The sequence below is a fragment of the Dasypus novemcinctus genome, unplaced genomic scaffold, assembly GCF_030445035.2.
Source record: "Dasypus novemcinctus isolate mDasNov1 unplaced genomic scaffold, mDasNov1.1.hap2 scaffold_271, whole genome shotgun sequence".
Taxonomy (NCBI): domain Eukaryota; kingdom Metazoa; phylum Chordata; class Mammalia; order Cingulata; family Dasypodidae; genus Dasypus; species Dasypus novemcinctus.
This window is the reverse complement of record NW_026688236.1, coordinates 25,776-41,404: the sequence shown is the minus strand read 5'-3', so window position 1 is coordinate 41,404 and position 15,629 is coordinate 25,776. Positions and strand designations below refer to the sequence as shown.

The window sequence follows — 15,629 nt, the reverse complement described above, 5'->3', positions numbered from 1 at the left end:
CCGCGCCCCTGCAGGCCGGGTGGCAGCCGCGCGGGGGGTTGGGGTAGGAGGGGACCCGGGGTCTCGGCGCGCCCCCTCCCCGGGGCCCTGCGCGCTTTCATCTCGGCGGCCCCCACGTGGCTTCAGCAGGCGCGGCTGTGCCTGGCGGACCCCGAACATCTGGTCGCCGGCGCGGCCCCTCCGCCCCGCGCCCCTCCCGGGCGGAAGCCGCGGCGACCCCGCCGTGGGCGGGAGGCCCGGGGAGCCCCGCGGCCGCGTCGGGACCTGCCCCCGTTTCGGCGGGTCCTGCTCCTGCGCGGCGCCGCGATTCGAACCCGCACGGGTGGACGGGGCAGCCCCGCGCGCCAAGTCCCGGCGGCCACCCTCGCCCGGGACACTCTCGGCTGCGCTTGTCTGGCAGGACCAGGGCGCGCTGCCCACTTCACAGACGGGGAAGTCGCGGCTCTGGAAGGCGCGGGGAGCACCCAGGGGGGGCGAGCACCCAGGGGGCGAGGGGCCCAGGGTCCTTTTGCAGAAGGGGAAACTGAGGCTGGCGGGGTGGGAGCGGCGGCCCGGGTGGCCCAGAAGGGGGAGGAGAGGGCTTGGGGGCCGCCCGCCCCGCCCCTTTCCGCTCCGCGAGGCCGCGGGTGGGGGGAGCGGAAGGAGGATGGCCCCGGGCCCCCAGGTGAGCCCCCCGCGCCCCGCCCGCTGTCCCCCAGGGGGCCGGCGCAGGTGAGGGGCGGGCGGCGCGCGGCGGGGTCGGGTTTCAGGAAATCCGCCGACATTCCTCCCGGGCTTAAGAGGGAAAGTTGACTCGGCGCCGCCCCTGGCCGCCCCCCCCCCCCACTTCCTACCCCCCGGGGCGGCGGGGCCGGGGGCGGTGGGGGGGGGCGCTGCGGCCGGCGCCGCGTGAATCAGCCGCTGGCCCGGGCGCCCGGCGGACAAGCGCCCTTTGTCCGGCGCCGCCCTCCCGGCGACCCCGCTGACCCCACCCCCAGGCCGGGTCGCCGCCTTGGCGCCGGCGCTGGCCTGGGGGGGGGGGGAAGGGCGCGACTCCCCCCCCACGTGGCTGGCGTCTCCGGGGACACCGACATCTGGGGTTCGCTCCTGGAACTGCCCGCGACCCCGGCCCTGCCCACGCGCCCGCGGCGCCCAGATTTGAAATGACAAAGCCCGGGGCGCGCTGCGGTGGCTCCCACTGTCCCCACTCCCCATTTCCAGGTGGGACCCGGGGCCACCTCCTTCCGGGGAGCACTGGCCTGGAGCAGCTAATCCCACCCGGGGGCCCCCAGCGGGCGTGCTCCGTGCCCCCCTCCTTCCCCTGGGTCCGGGGGCCCATGGGGCCCTCGGGGATCCTGCTACCACTGCCCCGCCACCCCCACCCAACTTAAAATCCCACCGCAATGCCCGGCAGCTGGGCCTGGAGCCCCCCCCCAGGACTAAGGGGGCGCCCCTCCCCCAGGGCCCTTCCTTCTGCCCCCCCCAGCACTTGCCCAGCCACCCTCAAGGACGTGGGTCAATATTTGCCCACAGCTCTGTCCAGACGGCTGCTCCCCCCCCCCCCAAGAGGCTTCCGGCCCCGGGAGGAAAGGGTTAAGTCCCTGCAGGCACCCAGGGCCGGGGAGGGGGCGCGGCGGGGTCAGATCGCTCACCCTGAAGTCAAGGGTCCGGGTTAAAGGTCCCCCCCTGGGGGGGAAGTCGAGGGGGGGGCACCCTGAAACCGCACCTCCCGCTTGCAGGGGCCGGGCCCCCCCGGGGCGGCCGCTGGCCCCTTCCCCGGCGCGCAAGGGGCGTGGGCTCGGCGGGTGCCGGGCAACGGGGCTCGCTGGGGCCGTTTTCTCGCTACTTGGAGGAGCTGAAAATTCTTCTCCGCCCTTTGATTTTGCAAATGTTTTTTAACCTCTTGTCGGGTGGGCCCGGGGAAGCGCAGGGCACAGGCGACGGGGAGAGGATGGTCGCCGGGCTCAGAGCGGGCCCGAGCCAATGGAAGGAGGGGGAGAGGGCCCGGGGAGGGGGGACACTGAGGCTGTGAGCCGGCCGGAGCGCGGGCCCCGGGCAGGCGGCGGGCAGGGGGCAGCCCCCCCATGTGCAAAGGCCCTGGGGCGGCCAGGGCGCGTCTGCGCGCCGAGCCGGGCCCCGGGAGGGAGAGGAGGGCGGCTGCTTCCGCCGGCTCCCGGGGGGCCGCGCCGGCAAGGGCGGCCGGGCGGGGAGCAGGGGTCCGGGCCGGCCTCAGGATGTGTTTTGGAATCGGAGCCAAGAGGATCTGCTGATGGATGGGCCGTGGGGGAGAGGGGGAGAGGGGTCGTGCCTGCCGCCCCCAGGCCGCAGCACCTGGGTGGACGGGGAGCCCTTCCCCGCCCCGACTCGGGGGATCAGATGTCCCCCCCCCTGGGGGGGGCTTCCCAAGACTGGGGCTGGGTGGGGGGGGCACCTACCTGGGAGCCCAGCCCGCCCCCGTGCGCCCCTCCAGGAGAGCCAGGCCGCTGCCCTAAGTGGGATTTGCATTGCAACCCCCTCCCCCCCCCCCCGGGACTGGCTTGGAGTCGACGGCTGGGCAAGAGGGAAACTGAGGCAGGGGAGGCCTGGCTCGCCCCAGTCCATGGTGGCCCACCCTCCTGCACCCCCTCCCAGAGGCCAGATGTGGGGGGAATGCACTCCCCGCCTCCCTCCCCTGCTCTGACAGGCCCGGGTCTGAGCTGGGGACACAACGAGAAGATGGGGACACAACGAGAAGATGGGGACAAAGGGGACACCCCGCAGACACTGAGACCCCCTCGGCTGGGTGGGAGCGCTGGGACAGGGGGCCCAGCCTCTAAGGAAGCCCCTGGAAGTTGGGGACCGGCAGCTCCGCCCCTCCCCGGCCCAGGAAGTCTCATTCCAGGGCCCTCTCCGCGGAGCCTCCAGGCTCGCACCCGGGACCCCGTTCTCCGTGGGCGCGGAATCGCGAGGCGGGGACGAGGCGTCAGGGCTGGCAGGGGCCCCGAACACCCCGAGGCGCGCGTGGCCAAAAATAGGAGGGCGCACCCAGCGGGTGGCCCGCGTGGCCCGCGGCGCCCGGCGCTACCTGCAGCCGCCGCGGGGGGCGATTACTCACCGCGTGGCGCCCCCACGCGCGGCCGCCGGGCGCGGTTTTCCGTGTTGGGGGGGGCGCTCCTTCCCGCCCAGCCCGCGGGGACCCCGCCGCCGCCTCCACGCGCGGGACGCCAACGTGCCCGCGGGCCCGGGCCGCCGCCGCCTCGAGCCCCACGCGGGAGCGCCCCCGCCCCGTCGGCGCGGGAGGGGCAGCCCGGGCGGGGCGGCCGCGGGGACTCCGGGCCTGCCCGCTCTCGGCGTCCCCGCTCCGGCCAAGTCTGCGGCCTCGGCGGCGCGCGGGGGGTCGAGGGCGGGCGGGATGGGGCGAGGCCGCCGGGCCGGGGCTGCGGGGACCCCCGGGCGCAGGGCGCGGGGCGCCGGCCAGGCCCCGGGGGAAGGAGGGGGGGCTGGCGAGCGGGGGAGGCGGGGCCCAGGGACAGCTCGGTGGGGGGGCGGGGCCAGAGCTGGGGGGGACCCCGAGGCCCAGGAACCCGCCGGGACCGGGGGGGAAGAGAGGACGCGGACGGGGCCCGCAGGGGGCGCGGAGGGGGCGCGCGCGGGGCAGGGAAATGGGGTTCGGGGCGCCCGGCGCGGGCTGGGGGTGGGGAGGCGGGCGCTGGCGTGGGGGAGAGGGAGGCCCCGGGCCGCTCGGGGCGGGCGGGGGGCTCGGGGCCGCGGGACCGGGCGCGGCGGGGCGGAGGCCGGCGGGCGGGGCGCGCGGTGCCCGCGGGCGGCGGGAGGCCGGTGCGGGGCCCGCCGCCCCCCCCCCGGGGCCGGGCCGGGGGCGGGGCCGGGCGGGGCCAGCGGTGCTTTTGCGTCTTGTCAACTCCGCTGCTCAGACTTGCTCCGGCCTCCGCGCCCAGCGACGTGCGGGCGGCCCGGCCCGCGCCCTCCGCGCCCTCCCGCGCCGCCGCCGCGCGCCCCGATGCCCGCCGGCCGCCCGCGCCCCGCCGCCCACCCCGCGCGGCCGCCGCCGCCGCCGCTGCTGCTGCTGCTGCTGGCCTTGGGGCCGCCGCGGGCCGGCTCCGCAGCCCGTGAGTACGCGGCGCCCTGCGCCCCCTTCCCGCGCGCGCCGCCAGCTGCGCCCCGGGACGGCCGGGGGGAGGGGGCGCGGGCGCCACCTGGACGGCGCGGGAACAAAGGAAGCGCCCCCCGCGGCGCCCTCACCTGCGGGCCGCCGCCGCCCCCGCGCCCGAGGCCTTCTCACCTGGGCCGCCCGACCCGGGGGCCCGCGACCCGGGAACCTCTGCGCCCAGGGCGCACGCGGCGGTGCAGCCGGAGCCCCGGGCCCCGGGGGCAGCGCTGCGGGCCGGGGCACGCCCGCGATGGGCGCGCTGGGTGCGGGCCGGGAGCGCAGCCCCCTCCTCGGGCGGGGAGGGCGGGCCGGCAGGGGGGGGCCTCTTGGCCGCCTGGCGCGCGGCCCGGGGTCCCGGGGGACGCGCGTCTCCGTGGGCCGGCGCCGTCACCCTCCCCCTGCGGGACCCCGCGCTGGCTTCCGCGGCGTCCCGGCCACCCGCGGCCTCGGAGGCGCCTCGGGCAAGGGGAATCTCGGTGAGCGAGTGGGTGAGGGCGAGAGAGAGCGGGATGCGGCAAGTCCGGGCACCGCGGCCCGGCTTCGGGGCGGGGGAGACGTGGGGGGGGGGCGGGGAGTCCGGGGCCCCCCAGTCGAGGCACACCCCGCCAGGGCACGCGTCTCCACGTCCAGACGCTCCCGCTCTCATGCCCAGAGACACACAAAGGCTCCCCGGCTGGTGGCTCGTCACCCTCGCCCCGACCCCCCGATGCCCTCCAGATGCACATCCGCGCACCCGCCCGGCGCGCATTCCATCCCCGCACGCGCGTCCCCGCGCCCGCAGACTCCTTCCGAGCAGGAGGCCGCGCCCCGGCCCACGCCTCGTGCAGGCGCGCGCTCCCCTTGCTCCCCCCCCACCGGCGCCCCGCAGCGCGCACAGCCCCCGAGCGGGACGTGGCAGGTCAAGGAGCGGGGCAGGTGAGGGGTCGGGGGTGGGCGCGGGGCATCTGCCGGGTGCGGGGCGGGGGTACGGTGCCCTGGGATGCCACCTGACTGCCAGCCTTTGTGTCCCGGCGCCAGAGGAGCCGGGGAAGCTGGGGGGGGGGGGGGGTGGCCGCCGTGCTGGGCTGTGTCCCTGGGAGGGGACAGAATTAAAGTCAAGATTCTCACACCTCCGGGGTCTGTTTCTACTTAAGGTGTCTCAACACCTGGTCAGCCCGGGGTGGGGGGGAGGGTCGGGAAGCGTCTGCAGGTCCCCGCGGGGCCGGGGGGAGGGCGCCCTGCGGGGACCCCGGAACGCAGGCCGCCCGCCCTCCCCCTGGCTCGCCGGGAATCTCACACTTTTCCCTTTTAAAACACATGGCGCTGGGTTTTAATAACGGCCGCGGCTCGGGCCGGGGAGAGGGAAGGGGGGAAGGAAAAGAACTTTTAAAGGCCCCAACTCTGCGTGAGAGGCCGAGAGGCCGGGGCTGGGGCGGCGGTGGGAGGGGGGGCGGTCCCAGAGCCCCGCCCGGGGACCTGTCTTGGGGGGCCCCCGCAGCCCCAAACCAGGCCGCCTCGGTGGGCTGCTCCCAGCGCCCCCGCGCGCGCGGTGGGGGGAGACCCAGAGGGAGGTGGGAGCTCCGGGCCCCCCAGAGCCCCCTGGCGCCCCTCTAGCCAGAGCCCCGTCCTGCCTTGTTTATAGAGAAGACAAGTCAGAGGGTCCAGGTGGCCCTGCCTGTGACCTCCCTGCCAGGCCCTGTCCGGCCCCCGCCAGCCCCCGAGGGCAGCTGCAGGCGCTGGCAGCCAGATCCCAGCGGCCCCGGGCCAACGGGGCGGGGCGCGGGCCGGTGCCCCCCAGCCGGGCGCCCCCGACAGCCCCTCCCCAAGGGGGCCCAGGCAGGGAGCGGCGGGCGGGCCGGGGCAGCGGCGCCGGCTGGCACGGGCCCGCGTCAGGCCGCGGCGTTCCGCGGCGGCGGGCGGCGGCCGGGGACCTCCCGGGCGGCCCCCCGGCCCCACCCCGGCCGCCCCCGCCTCCTGGGCGCGGGCCCGCTCGGCCGGCTCCTTCGCACGGACGCGGGGGCCTCCGGCGAGCCCTGGCCCCAGCCCCAGCCGCAACTGCGCTCCCAGGCTCGGGAGACGCCGCCTCGCCGCCAAGTTTGCCCCGGAAAATCGTCAAGGCCGGGAGCCGCCGCGCCCCGGCCTTGGCCGCGGCCCCCCCCCCCCCTCTCCGCCCGCTGCCGGCGCCCCTTGGGGATCCTTTGCCAGCGTCACGCGGCCGCTCCCTCCTGCTCGGGGCGCCCCGGTGGCTGCCGTGGCGGCCGGAGTCCAACCCGCCCCCTTCCCGGGGTCCACCCTGACCCCCGGCCCTCTCCCCACCGCTTCTACCCCAGGACCTTTGCGCCAGCCGCCCCCACGCCCGGAACCCGGCGGCTTGTCTCACTTGACTCGGGCCTCGGCTGCTCCCTCCCCGGGGAGCCACCGTCCGTCCTCTTCCCCCCTCTCCCGGCCTCTTCTAGGGGGTATCTGTGTGTCCTTGGTGCCTGCCCCTCTGCCCGGGGTCCCCCAGGGCAGGAGTTTTGTCGGCTTTTTGTCACCGCCGTGCGAGCGTGGGTGAGGGAACGAATGAATGAACGAGACCCCCCCCCCCCTCCCGCGTTCCGTTCCTTCCCAGGCCCGGGTCACCCACGATGGTCCTTGGATGTCTCCCTCCCTCCCCCAGACACTGCACAGCGGGGAAACTGAGGCCGCAGGGGGAGCAGGCCCGGGCTGGGTCTCCCCTCCCCACTTCCGTGGGCCTCGGTTTCCCTGCGCGTAAACTAGGATCCCCTCAGCTCGCGTCTCCGGTGGCGCACCCCCGGTCCAGTTTCCACGGCCCCTCTGTGTGGGGCTGGGGGTGCCCAGGGCTTGGTGAGAGCCCCCCACTACCCCCCTCTAGCGCCAGGGGCAGCACAGGGCAGGATGTCGGGGGGCCAGTGGGTCTTTATTCAAATCGCGTGTGAGGGTCTGGGGGTATCAGGGAAAGAACTCCTCCCCATCTTCCGTTTCTAAGTGTTGAAAGAAAGAAAGGGAGAGAGGGAGGAAGAGAGAAAAAAAGAAAGGGAAAGAGAAAGAAAAAGAGGGAGGGACGAAGAAAGAAAGAAAAAGGGAGGGAGAAAAGAAGAAAGAAAAGAAAGCTAGTGAAAGAAAAAAGGAAGGGAAAGAAAGAAAAAGGAAGGAAGGAAAGAAGAAAGGAAGAAAGAGTAAGAAAAGGGGAGGGAGGAAGGAAGAAAGAAAAAGGAAGGAAGGGAAAGAAAGAAAAAGAGAAAGGAAGAAAGAAAAAGGGAGGTAAGGAGGAAGGAAAAAAGAAAAAGCTAATGAAAGAAAAAAGAAAAAAAGGAGGAAGGAAGAAAGGAAAAGAAAGCTAGTGAAAGGAAAGGAGGGGATAGAAAAAAAGGGAGGGAGGGAGGGGAAAAGGAAGGAAGAAAGGAAAAGAAAGAGGAAGGAAAAAAGAAAAAGGGAGGGAGGAAGGAAGAAAGGAAAAAAGAAAGAAAGGGCAAGGAAGAAAGGAATGGAGGAAGGGAGAGCGGGCTCAGCGTCAGAACTTCGCGCAAACCCGGAGCCCCGGGGCCCTGTGCGCCTTTGCTCGCGCTCTGTGGCCTGGGACAGCCTTGGGCGAGTGGGTGACAAAGTGGCCAGAAGTGCTCACGTCCCGCAGTCGGCGCTGGGCTGGACCCCCGACCTGAGGGGGCCTCGGTCCCCCCGCCCGGGGGGCCTGGCGGGGTGGGGGTCTCGGGGCCCGCCCCCGGCCTGACGCCCCGCTCCCGTCCCGCCGCAGCCCCGGCCGTCATCAGCCCGCAGGACCCCACGCTGCTGGTGGGCTCGTCCCTGCGGGCCACCTGCTCGGTGCTGGGCGACACGCCGGCCGAGGGCCTCTACTGGACGCTCAACGGGCGCCGCCTGCCCCCCGAGCTGTCGCGCGTGCTGAACGCCACCCACGCTGGGCCTGGCGCTGGCCGGCCTCAACGGGTCGCGGCAGCAGTCGGGGGACAACCTCGTGTGCCACGCCCGCGACGGCAGCATCCTGGCCGGCTCCTGCGTCTACGTCGGCCGTGAGTGCGCGGAGAGGGGGCGCGCGCGGGCGGGAGTTGGGGGGCCCCTGGGGCCCGGGGAGGAGGGCCAGGGCCGGCGAGGGGCTCCGGGGTGGGGTTGCGCGCCCAGGCCCGCTGCGCCCCCCGTCCCTTCCCCCCCAGTGCCCCCCGACAAGCCCTACAACATCAGCTGCTGGTCCCGGAACATGAAGGACCTGACGTGCCGCTGGTCGCCGGGCGCCCTGAGCGACACCTTCCTGCACACCAACTACTCGCTCAAGTACAAGCTGAGGTGCGCGGGGCGCCCCGGCGGTGGGGGGACGGGCGCCGCGGGAGCTCACGGGCCGTGTCCCCCCCCGCAGGTGGTACGGCCAGGAGAACACGTGCGAGGAGTACCACGCGGCCGGCCCCCACTCGTGCCACATCCCCCGGGACCTGGCCCTCTTCACCCCCTACCAGATCTGGGTGGAGGCCGCCAACCGCCTGGGCCGCGCACGCTCCGACGTGCTCACGCTCGACATCCTGGACGTGGGTGAGCCCCCGCCGGGAGCCCCCCCCCACCCGGCCCCCCCCGGGACACCTGGCCCGGCCGCCACCTTCCCCCCGCCCTCGGTGGTCCAGGTGTGCGGGCGGAGGGGGCCATCCCCCGGGTCGGAGGCGCCCCGGGAAGCGGGGCCTGGCAGGAAGCGCAGGAATTGGGCCTAATCTAATTAGGAGCTCTGGGCCCCGGGCAGCCGCCGCCTTAACCCTTTCAGGCCCGGGCCTGGGGGGGGAGAGCAGCCCACCCCACGCACCCCCCCCCAGCTCTGCAAGACCCCTGGGGCCCCCCAGGCGTGCCCCCTCCCTGTCCAGCCTGCTTCCTCACTTCCCCAAGCGGCCACGGCCAAGGGCAGGCGTCAGGGTCCCGCTGCAGCCTGCAAAGCGGGTACCCCCTGTCTGGGGATGGGACCGAGCCAGAGGTGGGCGGTGGGGGGCCCCGGGGTGGGGGGCTTCCCCGGCCGGCCTCCCGACAGGCCCCCTGGCCTCCCAGGCTCGTCGTGGCGGCGACTGTGTTTTCTGGAAACGGGGTCGTGCTTTCTGGGGGCTGAGGGTTTCCCACGCTCGGCTCCCCTGACCCACCCGCACTGGGGAGGGGTGGCGGTGGGCTGGCAGGGTGACCCAGCCCCTCCCCGGCCCGCAGTGACCACCGACCCCCCGCCCGACGTGCACGTCAGCCGCGTCGGGGGCCTGGAGGACCAGCTGAGCGTGCGCTGGGTGTCGCCGCCCGCGCTCAAGGACTTCCTCTTCCAAGCCAAGTACCAGCTCCGCTACCGCGTGGAGGACAGCGTGGACTGGAAGGTGCGCCCCCGCGCCCCCCGTGCGCCCCCACGCCCCCGCGTGCCCCCCGCGCCCACTGAGCTGCCCTCGCCGCAGGTGGTGGACGACGCCAGCAACCAGACGTCGTGCCGCCTGGCGGGCCTCCGGCCGGGCACCGTCTACTTCGTGCAAGTGCGCTGCAACCCCTTCGGCATCTACGGCTCCAAGAAGGCGGGCATCTGGAGCGAGTGGAGCCACCCCACGGCCGCGTCCACCCCCCGCAGCGGTGAGCCCCCCGCCGCCCCGGGCTCTGGATCCCCACTGGGGTTTCCAAATGCCCCCCGGGAAACTGCACCACAAGCCTGGCAGGCCCTAGTCACCTTGGCCCACCCCCCAGTCCGTCTCAGGCCCCTGAGGGCGAGTGCACTGGAGACCCCGCTTCCCAGGCCTGCGGGCGGCAGGCTCGCCCCCTGGCCTCAGTTTCCCCAGCTGGTGGTGAGGGGCGATCGTGATCACAGCCCGTTCCGCAGCGGGCGCCGTGCGAGTGTTTGCAGACACCCCCCCCTCCCCCGCGGGTCTGCCCCCCACAGCTCTGGGAGGCTCAGCGGGACCCCTGAGCTTCCAGGCCCTTGCGGAAACTGAGGCCAGGCAGGGGCGGGGCAGAGCGCAGCCGCCCCCCGCAGGCCCCGGCGGGGCCCCTCCAGGTTCGCGCGGGCGGAGCCTCGCCTTGGCCCGGCCGTGCCCGGCACCTGGCCTTCCTGCGCGGGAGCCAGCAGGCGCCGCGTCCCCCGAGGCGGGGGCCGGGGGGCGGGGGCCGCGGCCGTGCCAGGGCCTGTCAGCGGGTCCCGCGCGTTATGGATGTGCGCATCCGCCCGTGCGCCCCTGCGCGGGGCCGGGCTCCCACCTGGCGCCCCCTCCTCCGCCGCGCCGCCTGGCTGCCTCCCCGGCGCGGGTCCCCAGGTCCCTCCTCCCGCCCCCCCCCCCCCCCCGCACGCGCACCTGGCCCGGGGCGGCCTGCGTTCCCGGCGCCGCGGAGGAGGCGCCCGCGCGCGCTCCCGGGGGGCGCGGCGGGAACGGGCGGCCCCGGGGCTCCCCGCGCGCGCCCCCTGCCGGCGCCTGACGCGGCCCCCGCCGCCCGCAGAGCGCCCGGGCCCGGGCGGCGGCGCGTGCGAGCCCCGCGGCGGCGAGCCGAGCTCGGGGCCCGTGCGGCGCGAGCTCAAGCAGTTCCTGGGCTGGCTCAAGAAGCACGCGTACTGCTCCAACCTCAGCTTCCGCCTCTACGACCAGTGGCGCGCCTGGATGCAGAAGGCGCAGAAGGCGCGCCACCAGGTAGGCGCGTCCCCGGGGCGCGGGCGCGGGGCGCGGGGGCGCGGCGCGCGCGGCCCCCCCACACCCACGCCTTCCTTCCAAGCACAGGACGAGGGCATCGTGCCCGCGGGCCGACGGGGCGCGGCGAGAGGTAAGGGGGGGCCCCGGGAGGCTCCTGCCCTCCCCGGCATTTATTTAGCGCCAACTGTGTGCCTGGGCACCTCGTAAGGGCGTGAGCGGATGGAGACCCTGCTCCCCGCACTTGGCATCCCCCATGGGGGGATGGGCGGGGTCCCCGCAGGTCTGACCGCCAGCCTGCCCCCCCCGCTGAGCCCCGCTTCCTCTGCGCCCACAGGTCCTGCCAGATAAGCTGTAGGGGGGGCGCACCCTCGCCTTCCAGCGCCCCAGCAGCTGCGGCACCCCCAGCAGGAGGGCCCCTGCGCCCTGACGGCCCCCGCCGGTGCAGCCCGTGTGGTGGGGGGTGACGGCCCGGCCGAGCTGCCCCGCAACCCCCGCCGGGGCTGTGTGGCGGGGGGACACGCCCCGGAGACGGCTTAAATAAACGGTCTGTTTAGGTGCCCTGGTTGCCAAGGAGAGTTTGGGGGCAGGAGCAGCGGGGGGAAGTGGGGCGCCCCCCCCCTCGACCACTCGGGGCTGGAAACAACTCCGGGGTCTGGAATTCCAGGCTCCCAGTGCTTGGAGAGTCTTTCAAACGCCAGAGAGGCTCCGGGGGCCCGGAGGGGTGGGGGGTCCCCCTCCACCACGGCTGACCCCGAGGGGCCCCCTCGCGGCGCCCCGGGACACACGCGGGAGCCGGCGCTGCGGGAGGGGTCCTTTATTTCGGGGCGCGCCCGCCAGCTGGCGGCGGGGCCGGGCGGGGCCGGGCGGGCGCCATCCGCTCGCAGCCCCCCGCGGGCCCCCGGGGAGCGCCGTCACTCGGCGGATTCCGCGTCCGACCTGAGGTCCTGGAGGACGCCGCTGATTGCCTCCATGGTTTTAATTACCCTACAAGGGCGGACGGGAACTATAAATAAAACCCAGATGCGCCGAATTAGCCGCCGCCGCGCCGCCGAGGGGGCGGGGGCGCGCCCGGGGCCCCCTGCCCGCGCCCCAGCTCCGGGCTGCGTCCCCGGGGAGCGCGGCCCGGCCCCGACGGCGGCCCCCGGGGGCGGGCGGGGCGCGCGGGGCTGGGGGGCCCCGGGGCGGGGGCGGCGCGCTCCCTTCAGCCTCAGCTCGCGCCACTGCCGGGTGCCCTGCGCCCCGGGCGCCTCCGGCGTCCCCGGCAGCTGCAGGGCCACCTGGGGGGCAGAGAGCGGCGGGGAGGGGTCGCCCGCGCGGAGCCGGAGGCCGAGGCGGGGCCGCGAGTGGGGAGCGGGCGTCGCCTGGGACAGGAGGGGACCGGGGAGGGGGACCGGGGAGGGGGACCGGGGGGAGGGGGCGGGCCGGGAGCCCGGGCTGGGGCGGGGTCCGGAGGGAAGGCGGGGCGCGGTGGGCGGTGCCTGCGAGGGGCGGGGCCTGCCGCTCGGCTCCTGGGAGAGGCGGGGCCTGCCTGGGGGCGTGGCCAGCGGCGCCCGGAGGACGGAACCCATAAGGGGCGGGGCCTGCTGGGGGCGGGGCCCGCGGCGGCCGGGAAGGCGGAGCCCCCACGGGGCGGGACCTGCCGGGGGCGGGCCCACAGGGGCGGGGCCTGCCGGGGGCGGGGCCCGCGGCGGCCGGGAAGACGGAGCCCACAGGGGCGTGGCCTGCCGGGGGCGGGCCCGCAGAGGCGTGGCCTGCTGGGGGGCGGGTCCTCAGGGGCGTGGCCTATCGGGGGCGGGGCTCGCCGTGGCCAGGCGCGTCTGCTCCCGGCGCTGCGGGCGGCGCACGTGGCCGGCGAGCAGCGGCTGCGCGGGGCCCGGCCAGCTCGGCCTCCGGGGCCAGCACCTCCCGCGCGGCGGCGGCGAAGGCCTGGGTCACCTCGTGCACCGCGGCCCGGGGGCGGGGGAAGGCGGCGGGCGGGAGCGGAGCTGGCCCCGGGCGCCCCGGGCCGCGCCCCCCGCCCCGCGCCCGCCGGCACCCCCTCCGCCCCGGGGGTGGCCCCGATCCCCGGGAGCCCCCACCGCGCCCGCACTCACTCGCGCAGCCGGCGGAAGGCCCGCGCGCGCTCAGCCTGGAGCTCGCGGGCGCGCCGCACCAGCGCGCGCAGCGGCCGCCTTTCTGCGGGCGAGGGCCGGCGCGCGTTGAGCCACCGCTCCCCGCCCGGCCCGCGCTCACCCGGCGCCGCCGCCGCCTCCACCGGGACCGTGACCGCGCGGCGCCCCCTCCGGCTCGTGGGCGGCCCGAGGCCCCGCGCCCGGCCTCGGCGTGTCCCCGCACTCGCTCGACACCGCTCGGCGCCCTCCCCGCACAGCCCTGGAGCCGCGGCTGGCTTGATCCGCGCGGCTGTGGCCCGAGGGGCCTGGGCCACCCGCGCCCCGGAGCCCCCCGTGCCAGGCCCTGCCCTCTGCGCCGCGGGCAGGTGGGCCACAGCCGCGCCAAGGCCCTGTGGTTGTCGCGGCCGGGACACGGCGGCTCCCGGGCTACCCGGGGCGGGGGGGCGCCTGGCAGGCAGGCCGGGAGGGGAGGGGTCCCGGCCACCATCGACCTGCGCTGCCCCGGGCCGCCTTGGCGCAGTGCTGACCTCGAGTGGCAGGTGCCTGCCCAGGAGACCCTGACCCAGACCAGCACCCCCCAGGCCCAAGGAGCACCCTGAACCCCACCAGCGCCTCCACTTCCCCGCCGGCTTCGCCTTGGCAAGTGCAGCCCCCGACTCAGGGGGGTGGGGGGCCCCCAGTGCCCCTCGCCCGGCTGGACTACAGCTCGGGGGCGGCAGGAGCGGGGCACCAGGCAGTGTCCTGACCCCGAGGCCCAGCGGCCCGCCCCCCACAGACCAGCCACACGGACACCAGCTACTGCTTCAGTCGACCCAGGGGGCTTTATTGGGGTCTCGAGGCCGCCCGTGGGGGGGAGGGGGGGCCGGGGCGCCTTGCGGAGCGGGGCCCTCACTTGACTTTCTTCTTGGGGCGCAGGTTGTTCGTGTGCCCACACTTCTTCTTGCGGCAGTTGACGGCCCGGGGGTGCAGGCGTGCATAACACCTGGGGGGCAGGCAGCAGGGCCCGTGAGCCCCCCCATCCCCCACCGCGCCCCCCTCCCCGCCGCCCCCGGCCCGGGCTCCTACTTGCGGCAGATCATCTTGTCGCAGTTGTACTTCTGGGCCAGCTGGCGGAGGGAGGGCTCGATGATGCCCCCCCGGAGGCGCAGCACCAGGTGCAGGGTGGACTCTGCGGGGGACGGGGGTGGGACGCGGCGGGGGGGGGGGTCACCGCCAGCCCCGGGTGCCGAGGCCACCCGCCCGTCTGGGCTCGCCCAGGGGACTTTTAGGCTCCGCGGCGCGAGTCTTCTATCCCTAAGACCCTCAGGGCCCGTTACTTGGACAGCCGTGCTGCTTTCCCTTACAGCAGAGGCGTTTTCTTGGTTTTTAAGGACGTGAAAAGCACCGCCGCTGTGGGGGAACGCTGGCCCACCTTGACCCCTGGCTCTTACGAAACAGCCCCCCACCCCCACCCGGCCAGGCCATAAAAGCCGCCCTGTCCCCGGGGAGCACCAGCGCCCACCCCCGCGGTACCTTTCTGGATGTTGTAGTCTGACAGCGTGCGGCCGTCCTCCAGCTGTTTGCCCGCGAAGATGAGGCGCTGCTGGTCGGGTGGGATGCCTGAGTGGGGGGAGAGGAGAAGGGTCACGGCCCCCCGCAGAGCTCGCCACCACCCCCCCACGCACGCTTTCACGAGGGAAACGGAGAGGCCGGTTCTGCCGTTATCTTCCGGGGGGGGGGGACACGGGCGAAGCTGAGGCCGGGTGGGCCCCGCGGCGCCCCCCGCCTCACCCTCCTTGTCCTGGATCTTGGCCTTGACGTTCTCGATGGTGTCGCTGGGCTCCACCTCGAGGGTGATGGTCTTGCCCGTCAGCGTCTTCACGAAGATCTGCATGGCTGCGTCTGCGGGGGGCGGCGCGGGGCTCAGCGCGGGCGCTGCCCGGGGCCCCTCGCCCCCCCGCCCCCCGGCCCGCGATCCGGACCACCCGCCCTCTGGCCGCCACGAGCGTCACGGGCACCACTTGGTGACCCACGGGGGCCAAGCAGGGCGGCCTCGAGTCCAGGCCGGCAAGACCCCCCCCCCCCGGCCGCACACCCCGTCCGCAGCTCGGCGCCCCCTCCCCGCCATCTCGGGAGCGAGCGCACTCTGCAGGCGCGCACGTCCCACCCAAGCCCCAGGCTGGAAAAACCCGCCCGCCTGCTGCCTTCTCCGTACCCAGAGCCCCCGGGCCCCCGCCCCCCGCGTGCCAGGGGCCCCCTAGACCACCGGGAGCCACGCGCGCCAGCACCCGCCGCGCCGGTCGGGGGCGGGCTCGCGCGGCGCATGGCTCGGCGCGACCCGCCTCGCGGGCCTTGGGCCCGGGGCCGCCGCAGCCCCGTGGGCCGCGCGCTGGGGGTCGCCGGCCCGCCCGCCCCGGCCCGGCCGCCGCCACCCACCCTCTCGGCCGCCTCGCCGACGAGAAAGAGGGCGGCGGAACCGGAAGCCGCCGCTGCGCCCCGACGGCGCCTGCGCGCCGGGCACGCCGCGCGCCTGCGTCACAATCCGCGCCGCGGGCGCCGGCCCCGCCCCCGCGCCGCCGCCATCTTGGGTGCTGGCGCGCGAAGCCGCGGCAGGTCCGGGCGGACGCGCGCTGCGCCACGTGGCCGGCGCCCCTGGCGTGGGGGGCTCCGCGGCGCCCCGGGGCTCGCGGCCCAGGCTCGGGGGTCCGCGGGGGCCCGGGCACGCGGCGGGGACCCCCTCAGCGCCCTAGCTGGGGCCGGTGCCGAGGCCTCGGCGGCCGCCGCCGGATCCCCCTGCCAGAA

The 15,629-nt window shown here is 75.7% G+C and overlaps 3 protein-coding genes across 3 annotated transcripts; 1 reads left to right on the top strand and 2 right to left on the bottom strand.

Moving 5' to 3' along the window:
- The first annotated feature begins 3,876 nt into the window (after positions 1-3,876).
- On the top strand, positions 3,877-11,295 carry CRLF1 (cytokine receptor like factor 1). The gene is given in 10 exon segments (XM_058292749.2): positions 3,877-4,085; positions 7,860-8,017; positions 8,019-8,133; positions 8,275-8,404; positions 8,475-8,644; positions 9,293-9,450; positions 9,526-9,694; positions 10,550-10,737; positions 10,825-10,867; positions 11,072-11,295. Coding segments are annotated over 10 exon segments (1,254 nt in total). The 5' UTR covers positions 3,877-3,976; the 3' UTR covers positions 11,086-11,295.
- A 313-nt stretch (positions 11,296-11,608) lies between these two features.
- REX1BD (required for excision 1-B domain containing) lies at positions 11,609-13,335 on the bottom strand. The gene is given in 6 exon segments (XM_058292750.1): positions 11,609-11,721; positions 11,932-12,014; positions 12,540-12,603; positions 12,605-12,775; positions 12,831-13,237; positions 13,279-13,335. Coding segments are annotated over 6 exon segments (855 nt in total). The 3' UTR covers positions 11,609-11,648.
- A 309-nt stretch (positions 13,336-13,644) lies between these two features.
- Positions 13,645-15,384, bottom strand: UBA52 (ubiquitin A-52 residue ribosomal protein fusion product 1). Its single transcript, XM_058292745.2, has 5 exons — positions 15,264-15,384; positions 14,619-14,729; positions 14,361-14,447; positions 13,914-14,016; positions 13,645-13,830 (listed from the first exon to the last, which is right to left on the bottom strand). The coding sequence occupies exons 2-5, from the start codon at positions 14,719-14,721 to the stop codon at positions 13,737-13,739; spliced, it is 387 nt and encodes a 128-aa protein (XP_058148728.1). The 5' UTR covers positions 14,722-14,729; positions 15,264-15,384; the 3' UTR covers positions 13,645-13,736.
- Between the last annotated feature and the right edge of the window lie 245 nt (positions 15,385-15,629).

Coding starts and splice junctions, on each gene's coding strand:
- UBA52 (XM_058292745.2), bottom strand. CDS start 14,721: ATGCAGATCTTCGTGAAGACGCTGACGGGCAAGACCATCACCCTCGAG. Junction 14,017..14,360: donor AGACTACAACATCCAGAAAG/GTACCGCGGGGG, acceptor CGTCCCCCGCAG/AGTCCACCCTGCACCTGGTG. Junction 13,831..13,913: donor GACAAGATGATCTGCCGCAA/GTAGGAGCCCGG, acceptor CCTGCCCCCCAG/GTGTTATGCACGCCTGCACC.